Source organism: Triturus cristatus, chromosome 5_2, assembly GCF_964204655.1.
Source record: "Triturus cristatus chromosome 5_2, aTriCri1.1, whole genome shotgun sequence".
Lineage (NCBI taxonomy): Eukaryota > Metazoa > Chordata > Amphibia > Caudata > Salamandridae > Triturus > Triturus cristatus.
Window position 1 is genome coordinate 662,004,822 of NC_140588.1, and position 18,483 is coordinate 662,023,304.

Below are 18,483 nucleotides of genomic sequence, written 5' to 3' on the forward strand. Positions count from 1 at the left end.
GACCCATGCACCTCATGCAGCCCCCGAGCACACGGCCTAGCCGATCCTTCCCACCAGAACACACACACACCTGACCCGGACTTCCCCGTCCGTGGCCTTCCTCCTTTCGGCCACACCAGACCCGCGTGCCCACTTCATGCACCATGATGGCCGCCCGGCCCCAGCGCGACCCTGGCCTAGAGGCGCCACTCCGGCTGGAGGACATCGCGCTCCCATTGGGATGAGAGAGGGAGGAGCAGTTTTCATCGCACCTCTGAGCTCCCCTGGGAAGGTGGGTTTCGATCGGCCCTCCGGCCTCCCCGAGGGCTGGCTCCACGCCTGCTGGGTGTCTGGGACTCCTTCCGACCCGGCCCTGAAAGGATCAAAATTAAATGGCAGGAAACCCCGACAAGCGACCCCAGGTGACAAGACCCCTGCCTGCACAGACTACGGACATCAAAGAAGAGTCGACCTATAACAAGGGGTGCTCGGGGACTATCCGGCAGATTCGCCTTTGGAAACACCTGAGCCCTGCTCAGTGACTCGCGGCTCCTTGAAGATCGTAAGACCTCCGAACTTGTGCTTGAGCCCTGCTGAGTGACTCGCGGCTCCCTGAAGATCGTAAGACCTCCGAACTTGTGCTTGAGCCCTGCTGAGTGACTCGCGGCTCCCCGAAAGATCGTAAGACCTCCAAACTTGTGCTTGAGCACTGCTGAGTGACTCGCGGCTCCCACAGACTCTCCTGGTCCCGCCGGACCCCGACGGCGACAAGCGTATCCCCCAGCTCGAGGATTGTGAGCTGTGCGCCGGGTACGCCCCTGCATTTGATCCATATCCCCAAAGACTGTCCCGCTACCTCCTACCCCCCTCCGAGACTCTGTGAGCCCAGGCTCTACTTGTATATATTTGCCTTGCTGATCATAAAGACCCTACGACTCCGATTTGATAAAGATTTGTTCTTAAGAACTCATGGTGTGGCGTCTCTTTGTCGTGTGGTGCCGAGTGTACGATCCTAGATACGAGATTCCTCCCCTGAGGAGTCTCCCGCCAGTGCCCGGCTACGATACCTCGAGGGTTGGTCTCAGGATAGTCAGGGCCCCCTCCGGGCACCTCTGAGGTCGCCTTCTAACAGGGAACCTACCAAACCCACACATTTCTGAAAACTAGACACCCGGGGGATTCCAGGGAGGTATGGCTTGCGTGGATCCCCCAACGTTTCCTTATCCAGAATGCCCTGCAAACCTCAAATTTAGCTGAAAAAATCACCTTTTTCACACATTTTTGTGTGGGAAAGTTGTGGCATCACCGGGCTGACACAAATTTCCTACCACCCAGCGTTCCCCCGGGTCTCCCGATAAAAACGGTGCCTCACTCGTGTGGGAGGCCCAAGTACCCGCGACAGGCAAGGCCCCAAAACGTATTGAGGCGACATGAAAATTGCCTACCTCAAAACGACCTGGTTTTGCAAGGGGGGTCACCTGGGTTTTTGGCCCGGTGCTCGGCGGCCACCTAGGGGAACCTACCAAACCCACACATTTCTGAAAACTAGACACCCGGGGGATTCCAGGGAGGTATGGCTTGCGTGGATCCCCCAAAGTTTCCTTACCCAGAATGCCCTGCAAACCTCAAATTTAGCTGAAAAAATCACCTTTTTCACATATTTTTGTGTGGGAAAGTTGAGGCATCACCGGGCTGACACAAATTTCCTACCACCCAGCGTTCCCCCGGGGCACCCGATAAAAACGGTGCCTCACTCGTGTGGGAGGCCCAAGTACCCGCGACAGGCAAGGCCCCAAAACGTAGTGCGCCTCAACAGGCAAGGGTCCTAAACGTAGTGCGCCTCACTGAGGTTTGAGGTTTGCAGGGCATTCTGGGTAAGGAAATGTTGGGGGATGCACGCAAGCCATACCTCCCTGAAATCCCCCGGGTGTCTAGTTTTCAGAAATGTGTGGGTTTGGTAGGTTTCCCTAGGTGGCCTTTGCAAAACCAGGTTGTTTTGTGATAGGTAATTTTGATGTCTCCTCAATAGGTTTTGGGCCCTTGCCTGACGCGGGCACTAGGCCTACCCACGCAAGTGAGGTACCATTTTTCTCTGAAGACTTTGGGGAACGCAGGGTGCGTGGAATTTTGTGGACCCATGCTGATTCCAGAACTTTCCGGCAAAGAACTGTGAGGAAAATGTGTTATTTTGAACACATTTTTAGGTTTGCAATGGATTCTGGGTAACAGAACCTGGCGAGAGCCAGTGAAGTCACCCCATCCAGGATTCCCCTCGGTGTCTAGTTTTAAAGAATTTACAGGTTTGCTAGGTTTGCCTACGTGCCAACTGTGCTAGGGCCCAGAATCCACAGGTATGCACATTGCTAAAAAAAATCGGAGCCCAGTGGGCTTTCTGCCGCCCTGGGGGGGAATCGGGGAAGGGGGTTTCATCCTGATATGCCCCTAAAGGGGCAGAAAGACTGTGGCTATTTTTTGTGGGGGGTGGGGGCATTGGTATGACCATTTTGGGCAGCCCCCACGCATAAAAAAAGCCTGCATACTCGCTGGCGCCTACTGGGCTTTCTGCCCCCCCAGGGGGCAGATCAGGGGCCCCTGCCACCATCTGCCCTCCCGGGGGGGGGCAGAGAGACTGGAATTTCTCTGGGGGCGGAGTGGGGTATTTTCATGCCCATTTTGGGGAGCCCCTACCCCTACACTAATAAAACAAAAAAATCTATGGTTTCTAGTGGGCATTCTGCGCCCCCAGGGGGGCCAGATTGGGGGCTACAGCTACCATCTGCCTCCTGGGGGGCAGAAAGACTGTCATTTTTGTGGGGGGAAGAGTGGGGGCATTGGCGTGCCCGTTTCGGGCAGCCACCACCCTAAAAACAATTGCGCAAAAAAAAACCCTGGTGTTTAGTGGGCTTTCTGCCCCCCCCCCCGAAGGGGCAGATTAGGGGCCAATGCCCCATCTGCCCCCCGGGGGGGCAGAAAGAGTGTGATAATTGGGGGGTGGGGTGGGGGCATGGGCCTGCCCATTTTGGGTAGCCCCCACCCCTATTTTATTTTTTTTATAAATCCCTGGTGTCTAGTGGTCTTTTTGCCCCCCTGGGGGGCAGATTGGCGGCCGATGCCCCAACTGCCCCCCAGGTGGGCAGAAAGGCTGTAATGGCGGGTGGGTGGGGCCATTGGCGTGCCCGTTGCGGGCAGCCCCCACCCTAAAAAAAAAGTAAAAAGGAATCCCTGGTGTATAGTGGGCTTTCTGCCCCCCCGAAGGGGCAGATTAGGGGCCAATGCCCCATCTGCCCCTCAGGGGGGGCAGAAAGACTGTAGTAATTGGGGGGATTGGGGCATGGGCCTGCCCTTTTTGGGCAGCCCCACCCCTATTTTTATGGATAAAAAAAAAATTCCCTGGAGTCTAGTGGGCTTTTTGTCCCCCCGGGGGGGCAGATTGGGGGCTAATGCCCCCATCTGCCCCCCAGGGGGGCAAAAAGACTAAATTGTGCCAAATTTACATGGGGGAGCAAAGGCCCTTGCCCTAGGGGCCGCTCCCCCCTCCCTGGTGTATAGTGGGAGATTCTCCCCTTTCCAACGATACCTTTCCCGTCTTTCTACGTGCTCAGGGGGCTGAGATAGCCCCCTGAGCACGTACAAAGTGAAACCTGAAATGAGCCTCTTGGCTCATTTCAGTTTCACTTTCACTGTAATGACGTCGGCGTGACGTGCGCGCCGATCGTCATTACAGTGAAGGGGGGGGCCTCGGGAGCTGGGGAAGCTCTTCCCCAGCTCCCGAGGCTATTTTGGTAGGAAGGGAATCCCTCTGGTGCCCGCACCAGAGGGATTCCCTAGGGAATGCCTAATGACGAGATGGTCTCGTCATGGGCACAGCGCGACTGTGCTCCATGACGAGACCATCTCGTCATGGGCACAGAAGGGGTTAAAGCAGTACAAAACAATAACATTAGTACCATTGATCGGAAATTTCACTATGCTGATCTCTCCCTGTCATTAATAAATCAATTGGAATGCACAATCAATTTAAGGAGACAAGTCATGATAAAACAGTCTATAGTTAGTTGAGGGTAAATTTATAAAAGATATCCAAAAAGGGCAATATATCATTAATAAACATTTAAGATCTAAAGAGTGCAGGACAGTCTATTAGTTTGGGCTTGCCAGAGAGTGAAAAAGAATCTTTAAAAAGTTCAGCAAGGACATGAGCCATGGCAGCTCATGTGTAGGGTCCCATCGAGAAAGTGTCCAAGATGGGCACACACAGCATATGCCACAGCCAGTAAAAGAGCAAGTAGAGTCTGCAAAGGTTCCCAACAGAAAGATGCAAATGAAATTAAAGAGCAATTTCTAGGGTCCGTCAGAGAACCGTCGTCCATCAATGTATAATATATCCTCTAGTTCCAGGATGACACCTTTTCGGTCACCTCATTGTGTCAAACCACTCAGTCCATTGGACAGATCGAATAGGATGATGGTCATGCAGCATAAAGGAAGACACATTATAGAAAGAGGTGGTACTGATCACGTAAATTGCAAGATCATCCGGTATACACAAACTTCCAAACAATGATCCTTTAGCAGCAGGCAAATGAGTGAGTTCAAGAGGACAGTTTTCCATAGCAGATGTTCCCAAAGTATCAACTTTTGTTGCAAACAGTCCTTTTAAGCAAATTAGAACTCTTCTAGTAAGACACAGTTTTGCTTCACAATGAAAGTTTAGGAAAATATCTCACGAGTGTAAGACAAAGCAGAGTAGAAAAAATACAGGCATATAATAAATTTAATTTAAAATATGCAGAATATAAAGTAACAGAAATATGCATTTCATAGGGGAAATCAATATTCCACAAATCTTTCCAACTTTTAGGCACTCTAAATATGTCATTTGTTGGATTGCAAAGATCACGTGTAACTATGACACATTACTGCAGTTTCAAAATACTAACATATAAAGTTATTTCAAATCATAAAATACTAATATAATTTCAAATGGTTTTAATTAATCCATATAGGAAGATTATTGTCTGACGGTTTCAGGACATTTGCACTACATATGTATTTGCAGCCTTAGTTTTCTCATTTGGTGCACAATTTCATATATGCAAATGATGAGATTCAGAATGAAACCCTTCATTATCACTGGAAAAATATCTAGCTTATGTTAGGTTTCATTAATTCTTTGCACACATTACTATTTCAACGAAGATAATTTGGAAATTCATAACACGTGAGTACATCACTACCTTTTTAATACACATTGAAATAACGTGCTAAAGCTGGTTAATGAAAATATCAACCTATATTATTCAAATGAATATAATTTCATCTATTATACAATTAACTGCATGTTTTTACAATGAAGTAACTAAGTTCTCTTACATTTATTTCTCATGTTTCTTTAAATTGAGGTTAGGGCACGTTTGTTCATAGTTTACTCAAAACATCTCATAATCGGTGTATGTGTAAAGCAAGGGTTCTGACAGCTTTTTAGCTGCATCACCAACAAACTTTTATATATATTCACAAAGGGTTTTCTCTTTTATGCAGGCTTTACAACTACAACTCAGGAGTCAGTAACTTTTCAATGATTTACTGACAGATGTTGGTCATAAAACATTGATGCATACCAAAACAAATAGATATTTAGAAGAGATGCCCTGAACTCGCCCTTTCAAATAGGGATTGGATAGGTCTTTCTAGACCCATTTTGTGATTCAGTAGCTTAGCACACACTAAAAAGCCATTTAGCCATCTCAAACCCTGTGATTTAGGGACAAGCAGGCTTTGCGACCACAAAGTGGTTTTATCCACCTGGCTAAGTGTCACAATACTTCACAGTTAATGTGTATGACTGTACTTATTTGGAATATTAATCTAATGTTGAATAAAAATTGTTTTGTTTTTCAGAATACTCCTGTGTTCCTGTTTGCCATACTTTCCTCCATCGGCTTTTCCGAGCCAGTCATAGAAGTTAATTTCTCTGTTGAGGAAGAGCGGCAGCGAAGTGTGTTGGTTGGCAACATAGGAACCCAAATCAATGTAGGACACTCACATGGAGCTACACCATCCTACATACTTCTGAATGGAGAGGATTATTTCAGCCTCGACCTAGACAATGGTGATCTCTACACAACAATGGGCCGCCTTAACAGGGAAGCACTGTGCCCACACGAAACCTTAGATGTGTGCACAATGCACGTGGATGCCATCATCTCGTCAGACCACTACTCAGAAATTGTCAAAATTAAAATATTGATTCTGGATGTCAATGATAATGCACCTTATTTCCCGGAGAAAGACATCATTATTCATGTGCCTGAAGACACTGTGGAGGGCACGCGGTTTGTTGTTGATCATACTGCCACCGATCCGGATATCCAAGAAAATGGCGCCCTACACTACCATTTGGAAAACAGTGGTGGTATGTTCAGTTTGGATCAAGGGAGTGCAACTCTCTTTGTTGTTCTAGAGAACTCTGTGGATCGCGAGTTGCAAAGTAGCTATCAAATGATGCTGGTAGCTACAGATGGCGGGATGCCCCCTTTGTCTGGAAGCGCTGGGTTGACTGTTTATATCGATGACGTCAACGAGCATTGCCCTGCATTCGCGTCCCAGGAAATAGTAGTGAACCTTCCTAAAAACGCCTCTTTGAACAGCATTGTAGTCCAGGTTTTGGCAACGGATGAAGACTACGGAGAAAATGCTGAAATACAATACACTTACAGCAACAGAGTTTTGGAAAAATCGAAAAAACTTTTCCACTTGAGCAGTGAAACAGGAATTATTACATTGTCTTCACTAATAAATGATGAAGAAACTCTGCAACACAAACTTACCGTTTTAGCCACCGGGCCTGGTTGTGCCCCGGCAGTGGTTTTCATCACTGTAAACGTCTACGAGGGAGTAACCAGGGCACCCAAACTGGAGCTCAGATTTATAGCTGAACACAAGGATGAAGCGGTTTATTTAAGAGAAGATTACCCTCTGAATGCCGTCTTTGCGATATTAGAAGTTAAAGACCCAGACCACACTGTAACTGAACCTTGCTATATTGCTGAAGAGACCCCTTTCCACCTAAAGCCGTATGACAAGTCACAGAATATTTATGGGGTGGCGGTAGCGACACACCTCGACTACGAACGAGAGAAGTACTACAACGTGACCATAATTGCGAGGGATGGTTTTGTTCGAAATCTACTTCACGAAATCACCCTGCGAGTCAATATTGAAGATGTTAATGACAACGACCCCCGGTTCACACAGAGCTTGTTCGAAACATCCATCCGGGAAAATAATGAGCCCGGAGCATTTGTCATTAAAGTTTCTGCAGCGGATGCAGACTGCGGGCAGAGCGGAGGAATCAGCTATCACCTTGGAGAGCGCGCTCCATCTGTGTTTGCGCTTGATAGCTCCTCCGGGATCCTCACCGCGCGCGCTGACCTTGACAGGGAAAGAGACGCACGTTATACATTTTTAGTGGTAGCCGGGGACCGGGGGGTTCCTCCGAGGAGCAGCACATGCACAGTAGTTATTAATGTCTTAGATGAAAATGATAATGCACCTCTATTTCCGACAGACATAACTTTTTTCATTCCAGAAAACTTTCCTGGCTCGGGAGAAGTTGGCGTCATTAACGTTACTGATGCCGACGCGGGTCAGAATGGTGAAATTCTGATTGCTATTTTGAATGCCACGACGATGTTTATGATGAATGGCACGCGTGTTATCTTGAATCAAAACGCCTCTGTAGACTACGAGAAGGGGCAGACTCATATATTTAGGGTTCAGGCGAGTGATCGGGGTTATCCTCCTCAATCGTCAACAGCAAAAGTGACTGTTTTCATTTTAGATATGAATGACAACTTCCCAATAATTGTATTTCCAGAATCGAACTTTTCCTACGTGTTGGTGCTTCCAAACGCTTCCAGAGGTTCGGTCATTGCCAAAGTCCATGCTATTGATTATGACGATGGTCCGAACGGGGTTGTGTCCTATAGTGTGCTGGACTCAGGCGTGCCTACGTCAGATCTATTTGGAGTCGAAACAGCCACAGGCAACATTATATTAGAGAAAGAATCCCAGAGCATTCATTGTGGCCTTTACCATCTGTTTGTTAAAGCAAGTGACCAGGGGCACCCCAAGCCACTTCATTCCATTGTCCAGATCAACATTATTCTCAATTCCAGCATAAGCAACATGAGCTATTTCGAGTCTCTGATCATGGCTCAAACTGACGTCAGCGACAAAGGGCAGCCATTTTTGTTGAGCCCGTGCCCACATAGACCTCCTGCGTCACTTCTCTCCCTGCCTATCACGGTTCCGGCTGCCATTGTGGTTACGACAGTTTCTGCCGTGTTTTGCATCTGTGGGGTCTTCATGTTCTTTCATGCAAGAAAAGAGAATTCGCAGAGGAATAATCAGAAAATGGATGTAGAACTTCCTCTCAGAATAAACCGCGAATACCCGTCAAAGGACTGGAATGAGGTGCAATGACATTTACTTATCACGTTCTTAAACATATAATTCGTTTTTAAGATTGAACAATCCCGATAAAGGATTGATGTATTTATCTTCTATGAATGATATGCACAAAAAGATGGTTACTAATAAATAAGCATAAGGAAAGTTGTTACTTGTCTGATTGACCTATTATAGACCTACAGCCCATATAAACATGCATCCCATCTTGTCGGGAAGGGAACATTGAAATCACACATAGCATTTTACTGACAATGTTATTTTCAACAGGCAAAAGTAGTATCTTGTGCGGTAAACCAGGTGCAATTTAAAGATGCAGACTGTTAGACATATGTTCATAAAAAAAGTGTACTGTATTTAATCACTTCCTATCCATAATGAGATATAACCCTAATATCCATAGCTTGTCGCCCAAATCAAGAATACCAAAGAAAAGTGTTGGAAAGTTTCTGCAGTGCAAGGAGTTTCTGGGAGAATTGGATGTCCAATGTATACTTTAAAAGAGAGAAAATCTGCAGGAAGTGAGCTTGACACGGAAAACAGTACTGTTCATGTTACCTTTCAAAATAGAATATAACATTTTGAAAAAAAAATCTAAGTAGATTAATTCTCTTGCCCAGACATCTACGTCTCACAGTTTGAATTCAGGCAGGCGAGATTCAGCATCTCACAATTCTGCTAAGTCCATAAAGTACAAATGAAGTGGGCATTTGTGTTATTTCGTCTAATTCATGAGGACTGAAATTCTGTTGGTCTTTTGCAGGGTTTTTTGTATTACATACATGAGCAGCCTTCTATTATTCTTAGGTTGCATTCACACGAGTTCTGTTGAGATGTGTAGTATTTCACTGAGCGAGTGTCAGGGCGAGGGAGAGTGAGGATGTAAAAGGTACACCTGCCCCTCTCAAAGGAATAGCTTCGTCTCATAGGTAAACAAATATTATTAGAGGGAGCCACCTGATATCAAACATATGGTATACGTGATAGCGTGAATTTTGATTTGTGTTTGGATACATTTCATTAATCAATTGCCCGAAAAAACCAAGAAAAGTATTGATGGAATACGCAAAACACATAAGTTCAGGCTCGGGGCTCACACAGCAGAGCTATTCTTTAGATTACAGGTATCAAAGTTCTTAGATTTTAAATAGGAGAGCAATAGGCCATAAAATTGACAGTCGCAGAGCTCAGGCAGCAGAGTTATCTCTCAGTCTACGTAGAGGTTGCAGCTTGAGGGCTCAGATTGTACACATATGTGTATACATGGAACATGGGAGCAATAGCTTAAAAATGCATAAAAAACATAAGCCTAGCATTATATCTCCATACAAGACATTGTGCAGCAAATCAAGGAACATGCCAGAGAGATCGCAGGACTTTGTCAAAAGTCATATAGATGGACCACAATAGAAACACGCCACTGTCTTTCCATCTTATAATTTTCATCATGTTTTGTCATATCACGTCATTGTAGGTTTTGTTAATGACAATTTATAAATAAAACTATTGCCAATTTCTTGGTGATGAGCTGTTAAATGCTGAGCAACTGCAGAGTAAATAACGAGAATTTTCCACGTAAACAGACATGTTATAAGCATTGTACATAACTTTGAGTAATAGTTTGCGAAAGGAAGTTCTAACTGTAAAGAGCCCCAGAGGCAAGAGGCCTGCACTGAGAAACATCTACCTCTGTCCTGGAATGATGGACACGAGGGGATCTTCAGGTCCATATGATTTGTGGGGTAAAGTTGCCTTGTAGGAGGTTTTAGAAAAAGCATATTATAAAGAAACAAGCATTTGCAATGCAATTGGTCTCGCCTTTGGGAACTTATATGTATTTAGCTATGCAGCTCATTAGCCTGGGTGCTAAAACATCTACTCTACTATTCTTTAACATGGAGGGAAAGTGAGCATCAAACTGCATGACACACCAGGTATGGGAACAAATGAAGAGAAATATTGCCTTTCAGTTGGAAAAGGTATAGTCCAAAGCTCTATTTTTAATATAAAATCAGGGCCTTCAGTGGTCATATCACTGAAAATACAAAATTTGAAAAACATATTATTGCCTACGGGTGCTTGTGGAAGACAATTTCCATGGATTGAAATCTAGAGATTGCTAAAGTGATTCTGGTATTTTACCGACATCTGCTGGTCGTTTTCTATCAGGAAAGGTAAACAGAGGCAGTTGACCCAAAAACAAAAGTCCCTCTGCAAAAAATAATTCTGGCATTTTACTGACCTCTACTGGTCGTTTTCTTTCAAAGCAGTTAAATAGAAGCAGTTGAACAGAAGAAAAGTCCCCAAGCGGAAGCAGACATGTCCTAGGGCTGATCTCCAGAGCCCACAAAGTACATACACATATAAGTATATACTAAAGTCCATACAAGACGTCTTAAATGTTTGTCCTATAAAGGAGCACGTCGGTATAAAGGTAAGTAAACCATGGGCATGGCCTTCGCTGAATCACGCATTCTTCTGTAAGGGCAAATAGAGAAAAGCATTTGCTAAAGGAAAAGTTTGCTAACACCAGGGAATTTGACATAGGTTTCTCACAAGCACATTCTGTATGTGTTTAAATCAATAGAGGGCATGCTTATATATTGTTTGGCAGTCTCAAATATAGATGAAGAAACATGTGACTATGTGTTTTAGTGTTGAGTAAAAAAGCAGAGAGTACTAACAGGTAAGGTTGCTAAAATGAGAGTTAAAAATGTCTAATAGTGACAGCATCTTGTTGCTGGTCATAATCCGGTACAAAGTAGTTCCATGCATGCCATGTTCGGAAAGACTCTATAGGAGGAAGCAGTGAAAAACAGAAACAATAGCTGCAGGAAGACATTGAAAGATCAGCATGACCACACATTCTTCTAGACAAGGAGAGTTTCTAGACAGTTGCGAGATACAACCAGTAAGAATTAAGCTCTAGCTGGTTGCTCTCGTTAGGTCTCCTTTCAGAATGTATAGGAAATATTCCATTAGCTTTTCATGTCAATGTGTAGTCCCAAGCACTTTGTTGTATTTTTTAAATGGATGCCTACGCTGATTGGCATATTACTATTGTTTTTCTTGAGGGTATTTAATCTGGGTTGCTCAATCATGCATTGTTTCAAGAAGGTTTTGACCCATTCTTCATCTTGCCATTGCAGGTGACACACTATCATTGTGTCATGCCGTGAACATTGATGAACAAATTAAAGTTACAGAAGTTTCTATTTGTCTCAGTTTGCTTGTTTTTGTTTGTAGGACTACAAAACGAGTACCATGTAGGGCTCGTGGTAACCCGTCCAGACCATATTTACAAGTCATCCCCTTAAAATAGTTGTCTCAAGTTCCTGCTCAGGCCAATGTCTCACTCTGCACATCAATCAATCAATCAATCAATCAATCAATCAATCAATCAATCAATCAATCAATCAATCAATCAATCAATCAATCAATCAATCAGTCAATCAATCAATCAGTGATGACCTGGTGGAGGGGGGGGGGGACTGCAGGGCCTGCTGGGCGCTGAGGTTCAGTTGAAGAGCCAGGTCTTGAGATACTTCCTGAATTGGGTCAGCGATAGGGATAGCTTGAGGTGGAGAGGAAAGGTGTTCTAAGTTTTGGTGGTGAGGTAGGGAAAGGATCTTCCTCCAGTCCAGTTCATGAAGCTTCTTACTCTTGTTCATTGAGCCTAGCCCAGGCAATGCATTGGTCTGGACCATGGCAGAGGGGCTAGCCATGGTCCTGCATCCTCTTTTCTGCCAACATATACTGAAGCAAAAGGAGGAGTTAGGGCCTAGGATGAGGGTCAGTGTGAGTGTGTCTCTGCCTAGTGCCAGTCATGGTTTAGATTTCATTTCCTACACAGAGCTAACAGATTTTGTACAGGGTTCTGACCACGTAGTCCTAACATTACCCAGCACATGCTACTGAGCTGCCCTACTGTATGCCTGCAGCCATTGAGCAGGTGCTCTGTAAAGAAGGACTGCAGTAAACACAAAGGGGAGTGAGAGCAGAAGGGAAGGGCAGTAAGTTGTGTCGAAGAGAATGATGTCAGGGGATGGGAGAGTGATGAAGTGAGGGAGAAGGGGGGAGTGACAATGACATGGGAGAACAGTAAAGGAACAAAAAGAGTGGCAGCATAAGGGGAGACCAGAGGGATGAGGAGTGGATGAGAAGAAGGAAGGGCAGTTAAGGGAGTACAAGAGGAGAGGGGAACAGACAGAAGGGAGAAGAGAAGAGCATGCGGGGCTAAGGGACAGAGGTGAGGAAGAGGAAAGTGTGCTAGAAGAAAAGTGAGAGACAAGTGTTTGGAAGACATGGAAATGGGAAGCAGATGGAAGGGGTATGCAGGAGGAGAGGAGTAAATGAGACTGGAAATAAAGCATAGAAAGGAGTGTTTGACAGGGTAAAGTGACTGTCATGAGCAGAAGGGTGAGGGAGACAGGCATGAGGAGAGAGTAAAACAAAAGCAAAGGCCGTGGTTGAGGATAGGGCAGAAGCAAAACAAGCTGGGCAAGGTTAAGGGTTATTAGGAATGTTGGAGAACAGATTAGGTAGGTGAGGATGAAAGAAGAAAGGAGGAAGGAAAGAGCAAAGAAGGGAAAACTGGGACAGAGGTGTGATAACAGGGGCAGCTACAAGTCCTGGATGCACTGGTATTTTGGCATACTCATCCACGGCTCTGTCATTGCACCTCAGGACATCAGACATGTCTACGGGAAATGCCTTGCTAGTCATGCACTAAAACCCACACACAACACTGTCATTGCATCCCTATTCTGACCTAATGAGCCCCTCCTTCCCCTACAACCCAACAGCAACTGTCAACAGTATATCTCAATGTTTCTCTATAGAACTCCCTGCTATTCTTGTAGTGAGACTCACAGATCTATTGGGGTATTTCAGTCCCATTTTAGAGCACTTTCTACAATTTCCACACTGAGACTCACATAAAACTCTGAAAATGCACTTCAATCTTGTCTTTTAGATCACCATGATGAGTTTGCTAATCCTGCACGTCAACTCACCCACAAATTTGTAAATTCATTTCAGTCTTGCCCTTTATCATAACCTGCTTTACTTGCACTAATACTCACAAAAAGCTCTGGCCGTGTACCCCAATTATGACCTGAACTACAGCAAGAAATCCAGTTTTGAAACTTTTTGACAGTTCTGCCAATGCAAACATAAGGAGATGATGGACAGAGTGCTGAAATCTTTCAGACATTCACCCACAGTCACAGATCCGGGTTGAATCCATTGTCGATCTTTAGCTCACTTCGCCACCCCAGTTCAGACCCAGCCTATATCACTCTTGACCCTGTTCCTCATGGGAACAGTCCAGCCCGAACTGCCAAGCCATGTCTTCCCTGGACTGAAAACAAGCATCCTGGGACCAGTTTCGTGTAACACCCTTCATAAGCCAGGCTCACTTGAAATCAGTGGTAAAGTGAGCAAGGTAAACATGTCTGGCCATACCCTGCCAACTTAGGCCAAACAAAGCAAATACAAGGAGAGGATGGATGGAGCGCTGAAACAATTCAGACACTCACCCCCACTCACAGATCTGGGTTTAACTGCCATATGCAAATCAGGCCTGGCATTTCCGAGGACCAATCTCAAGACTGACTAGTATATGGCTGGGCCTAAAGTGGGGTGGCGAATTGAGCTAAAGAACGATGATCAAAATATTTAGCTTGCGTGTTCAGAGCCTGACTATTGTCGTGTAGTTCCTATAAATCTATACAGGATCTGCACGTCTAGACAACATAAACTAAGGGATTGGTGTCCAGACTGATTCCAGACCACCCAGAGGATATGTTGAAGGTTTGGTAAGCGTAACTGGATTGACCCGCGATTACACGGATCATCAAGTTCATGGTGGTTTCACACGTTTCAAAGCTATCATATCAGCCTGTAAAGAACAGATAATTTCTGGATGTTCCTGTGTCCAATGTTGAACTGAAAAATCCAGTCTTATTAAGTCGTAGAAAGGTTTTACTTTTTCTGCATAATCTAAAATATATGTTCTGCCAAAATTTAGGAATCCTAGAGTGGATTTGGATTTTTTGGAGATTGAAGCAGTGCGCATTTTTCTAAAATATTAGCTGCTAGGCTTTTCCCTTCACTTGATAGCTCATACCCTATGGATAGGACATTGATGTGGGCAATTTTAGATTTTTTTAAGTTACATTTATGACCCTCAGAGGCGAATCCCCAAATGATGTTGTTCACCCTGGTCAAATGATCCAATAGTTGATCATCCATCAGATAAATATCGTCTACATAGGGCAATGCCTCCTCATCAAAATTTTGAAGTAACTCTGATACTCTTTCTGAGAAACTATTTTTATATGCTTGTGGCAGTCTACAAAATTGACTCTGAGAGCCTAAGGCTGAAAATACTGTTAACTATCTGCTTTCAAGTGCCATATTTTGGCAGAAATAATCATTTGAGATATCTAATGTTGTTTTATATTTCTTCCGCTCAATGTTATTCATTAATGCTGCACTGTGTGAATTCTGTACTGCAAATGTTTTTTTGCATGTGTTTAAATGCCTGTAGTCCAAAACTAGAAAATATGAATTGTCCGGTTTCATTTTGGTAAACAAAGGGGGTCATTAGCATGGTGGGCGGATCGCCACTGCCCGACTTGTGGTGGCGATCCGCCCGCAAAAACACCCCGCCGGACGGCCTGTTACCCCCCGCCACATTAGCATGGCTGGGGGTACCACGGCGGACGGAAAGACCGTATGCTACTTTGTCACGATTGCCTACAGGGCGGAAAAGGCTCACAATATGGTGGTGGCGGTTTCATGCCTTTCCATGGCAGAGACTCCGCCATGGAAATGCATGTGGGAATCGCTTTGGGGCCCGTTATGGGCCCCAGGGGAGTGGGATGTTGGGGGGCTGCACTTGGGGGGTACCCATGTTACCCCTCTACATTTGCATACAAGAGGTGGCAGGCACCGCGTGGTGCCTGACACATTGTGCATGCCAATGCACGACATGCATTCCAACATTGTGGCATGTGCTGCTCACAGCACCGCCCGCCACAATGTTGTATATGCGCTATGCGACTGCCACGGTGGCGGTCGCATCCTAATTGGCAGTGCGGGACCGCCACACCACTGGCGGACGGTCCCAGCACCGCTAGGGTGGCGGGCGGGACTGTCCGCTCATCATCCTAATCGACCCCAAAGTATTGTTCATGGAAGAGGTACAATTCTCTATTACCCCTTGGTATTCAAGTAGGAATCACTGACAAAATATTGACTACAACAATATCGACGCACAAAAATATTGTGACAAAAATATCGAAGTCAAGAATATCGACATCTTATCTACATCATGGTGAGTACAAAAATATCGAGAAAAAAATATCGATGTCAAAAATATTGTTGTAAAAATATCGTTTTTTAAAAATGTTACAAAAAATGAAAAATAATGTAAATGATACATATGAAATATAATATATACGTACTTAATGACATTCATATATTATTATTTTAATAACTTATAAATTGGTAAAAACATTTTATAAATGATAAATACATCTATACATTCCATTCATTCCATTCATTAAAGTCTTTATTTCGATTTACAGATCATAAAAGACAAATATATCAGAAATTTAAAAAGACTTAAAGTATGAACTTTTGTCACCTATAAGTATGTAAAGACCACAATATATTTGCTTATAAATTAAACACATTGTTACAAAGAAAACAGATTTAAGAATGCAAGATAAAAACACATTTTAAAAGAACTTAAAAAAAATTGAAATGCATAAGAACAGAAGACTGTAGCCGGACTGTTTTCCTTTGTCAGTCCATGATATGGGGACCAAGTTTGGACAATGTCCAACAGTTAATCGGATCTTAAGTAGCCGAAAAGAGAAAAAGCCCATACCATATTTCCACAGCCCTTTGGAGTAAAATGACATTGTTAAGAATCACTCATCTTGTTAGAGTGGATAGCCCACATCCAGCTCAGAAATTTAGCCACTGCAACCCCTATAGATTCTTCGTTATTTGTCCTAAGGATCCTTAGAGTCTCCATAGCCTCTCTGGTGCCCAAATTCGTACAGATGGGTTTAAGCCATTTAGCCCTTGGTGATTTATAAGCAGGGCATAAGAAAAAAATGTGCACTAATGTCTCAGATTGAGTTGGGCATGAAATACATTTATCATCGATTGGAACGTGCCAACTACTAGTAAGAGCTCTTATGGGGAGTGAACCCACCCTAAACTGATGATACAGTTTCCTATCTATAGGTCTGGCGATGAGCTCCCAATATGTTTCAAACTTGGACTCATGCTTGAACTCCAAAAATTCTCTGGACAAGGTGGACCTAAAAATAGATGAAAACTGCTTAGTGTTGACCATGTTCCAGTACGCTGCCTTAAAAATCTTTTTAGGAGGAAATAAATTAGCAGCTGGGTCCTCCCATAAGTTACTAATCCCCATATTAGTCAATGTAGTCTTGATGTTATCAAGCCAAGTGATCTTGTATAAACGGCCCAGACCCCAGACTTCAAGAAGAGCTTTGGCATATAGAGAAAGTTCAGGTGTCATCTAGAGCCTTCTCCAAAATGCTATGGGTCTGAAGCGCGCCAATTCCTCAATACTATGACAACCCAGATCAAGATAGAGGGGCACTAATGGGGTGGATTGCGGGAGGCCTGTGAGTCCTCTAACAAATTTATTTTGAGCTAGTACTAGCGGAGTTAGGTTCTCAAAACCCCAGAGTTCAGCTCCATATAAAATTGAGGTACTGATTTTGGTGTTATATATTTTAAGAGCGGGGGCTAGGGGTTTGGTTTCAGAAAGCCTCAGCTCTTTAATCAGCGCTCTAGCTAGTTGGGCATGTTTTAGGGTCAACATGTCAATCTGGGGCTTCGACCTTAGTTTCCTGCTTAGCGTAATGCCCAGATAGGTTAAAACATCAGTCTGTTCCAAGAGAACGGTATTCATGTACACTCTCCCGGAGATGGCTTTAAACTTGTGAAGGACCATCAACTTAGTTTTATTGACATTAACCATTAGATCATGATCGTGGCAGAAAACCTCAAAGCAGGACAAAGCATCCTGCAGGCCCTGGGGCATCTTAGATATTATCAGGGTGTCGTCCGTGAACATGAGCAGTCGTAGCTTCATGCCGGCCAACACTGGGGCATCAGTGGGGTGGGTAGAAAAGTACTGGACAACCCTGTTTATGAACAAAGAAAACAGGGTTGGGGCTAAAACACACCCCTGATGAACCCCCTTGGAAACCGGAAACCTCTCAGTAACATTTCCTTGCTTTCCTCAGCGGACTTGTGCATAATTGGAATCGTGCAATTTTATTAAAATAGCCAGCAGTTCTGGTGGCATCCCCATGTCCACAAAGGCACTCCACATCTTAACTAAATCAAACACGGATTTTAAATTAATAAAAGCCACGTAGATTGTGCCCCCTCCAATAATAACCACCCGCCAATAAATGAGCAGAAACCTAAAGACTTGATCAATGGTGCTGGTGTGAGGCCCAAACCCCGCCTGAAGAGGTGTCAGGATGTCGGCCTCAACTATCCAGGCTTGGATCCTGCCAAGAACTAGTCTGGCAACGATCTTCTGGATGGAATCGATAAGGCTGATAGGCCGATAGTTGCCTGGTAGTGAGCGGTCACCCTTTTTATATATGGGTAGGATTTCTGCACCAGACCACATGTCATAGAGGCATCACTGACTATAGCATTGGCCAATAACTTTATATAGGATACCCAGTGTTCTTTATCAAAAACAAACAAGTCTGTGGGAATACAGTCAGGGGCTGGAGCCCTACCTCTAGAGATTGAGTTAAGCACTGACTCTACCTCTAAACTTGTAAAACACAGGGTTATAGTTGGAATAGGCTTTGTGGGTATGTCTTCACTGCCGTGGGTAGGTGTAAATTGGGGTTTATATGTACATAGATATATATACATACAAAAATAGTATAAAAAATATATATAACAAATTAAAAAACTACAATATCTTTAATGTTTTTAAAATAAATTATT

The 18,483-nt window shown here is 44.4% G+C and overlaps 1 protein-coding gene across 1 annotated transcript in view; it reads left to right on the forward strand.

Moving 5' to 3' along the window:
* Nucleotides 1-8,562, forward strand: part of LOC146829121 (protocadherin-20-like) — a 284,916-nt gene extending 276,354 nt beyond the window's left edge. Inside the window, exon 4 of the mRNA XM_085606656.1 lies at nt 5,881-8,562. Coding sequence (XP_085462782.1) covers nt 5,881-8,466 — 2,586 coding nt within the window. The 3' untranslated portion in view covers nt 8,467-8,562. The remainder of the gene's footprint in view (nt 1-5,880) is intronic.
* Nucleotides 8,563-18,483: the final 9,921 nt, after the last annotated feature.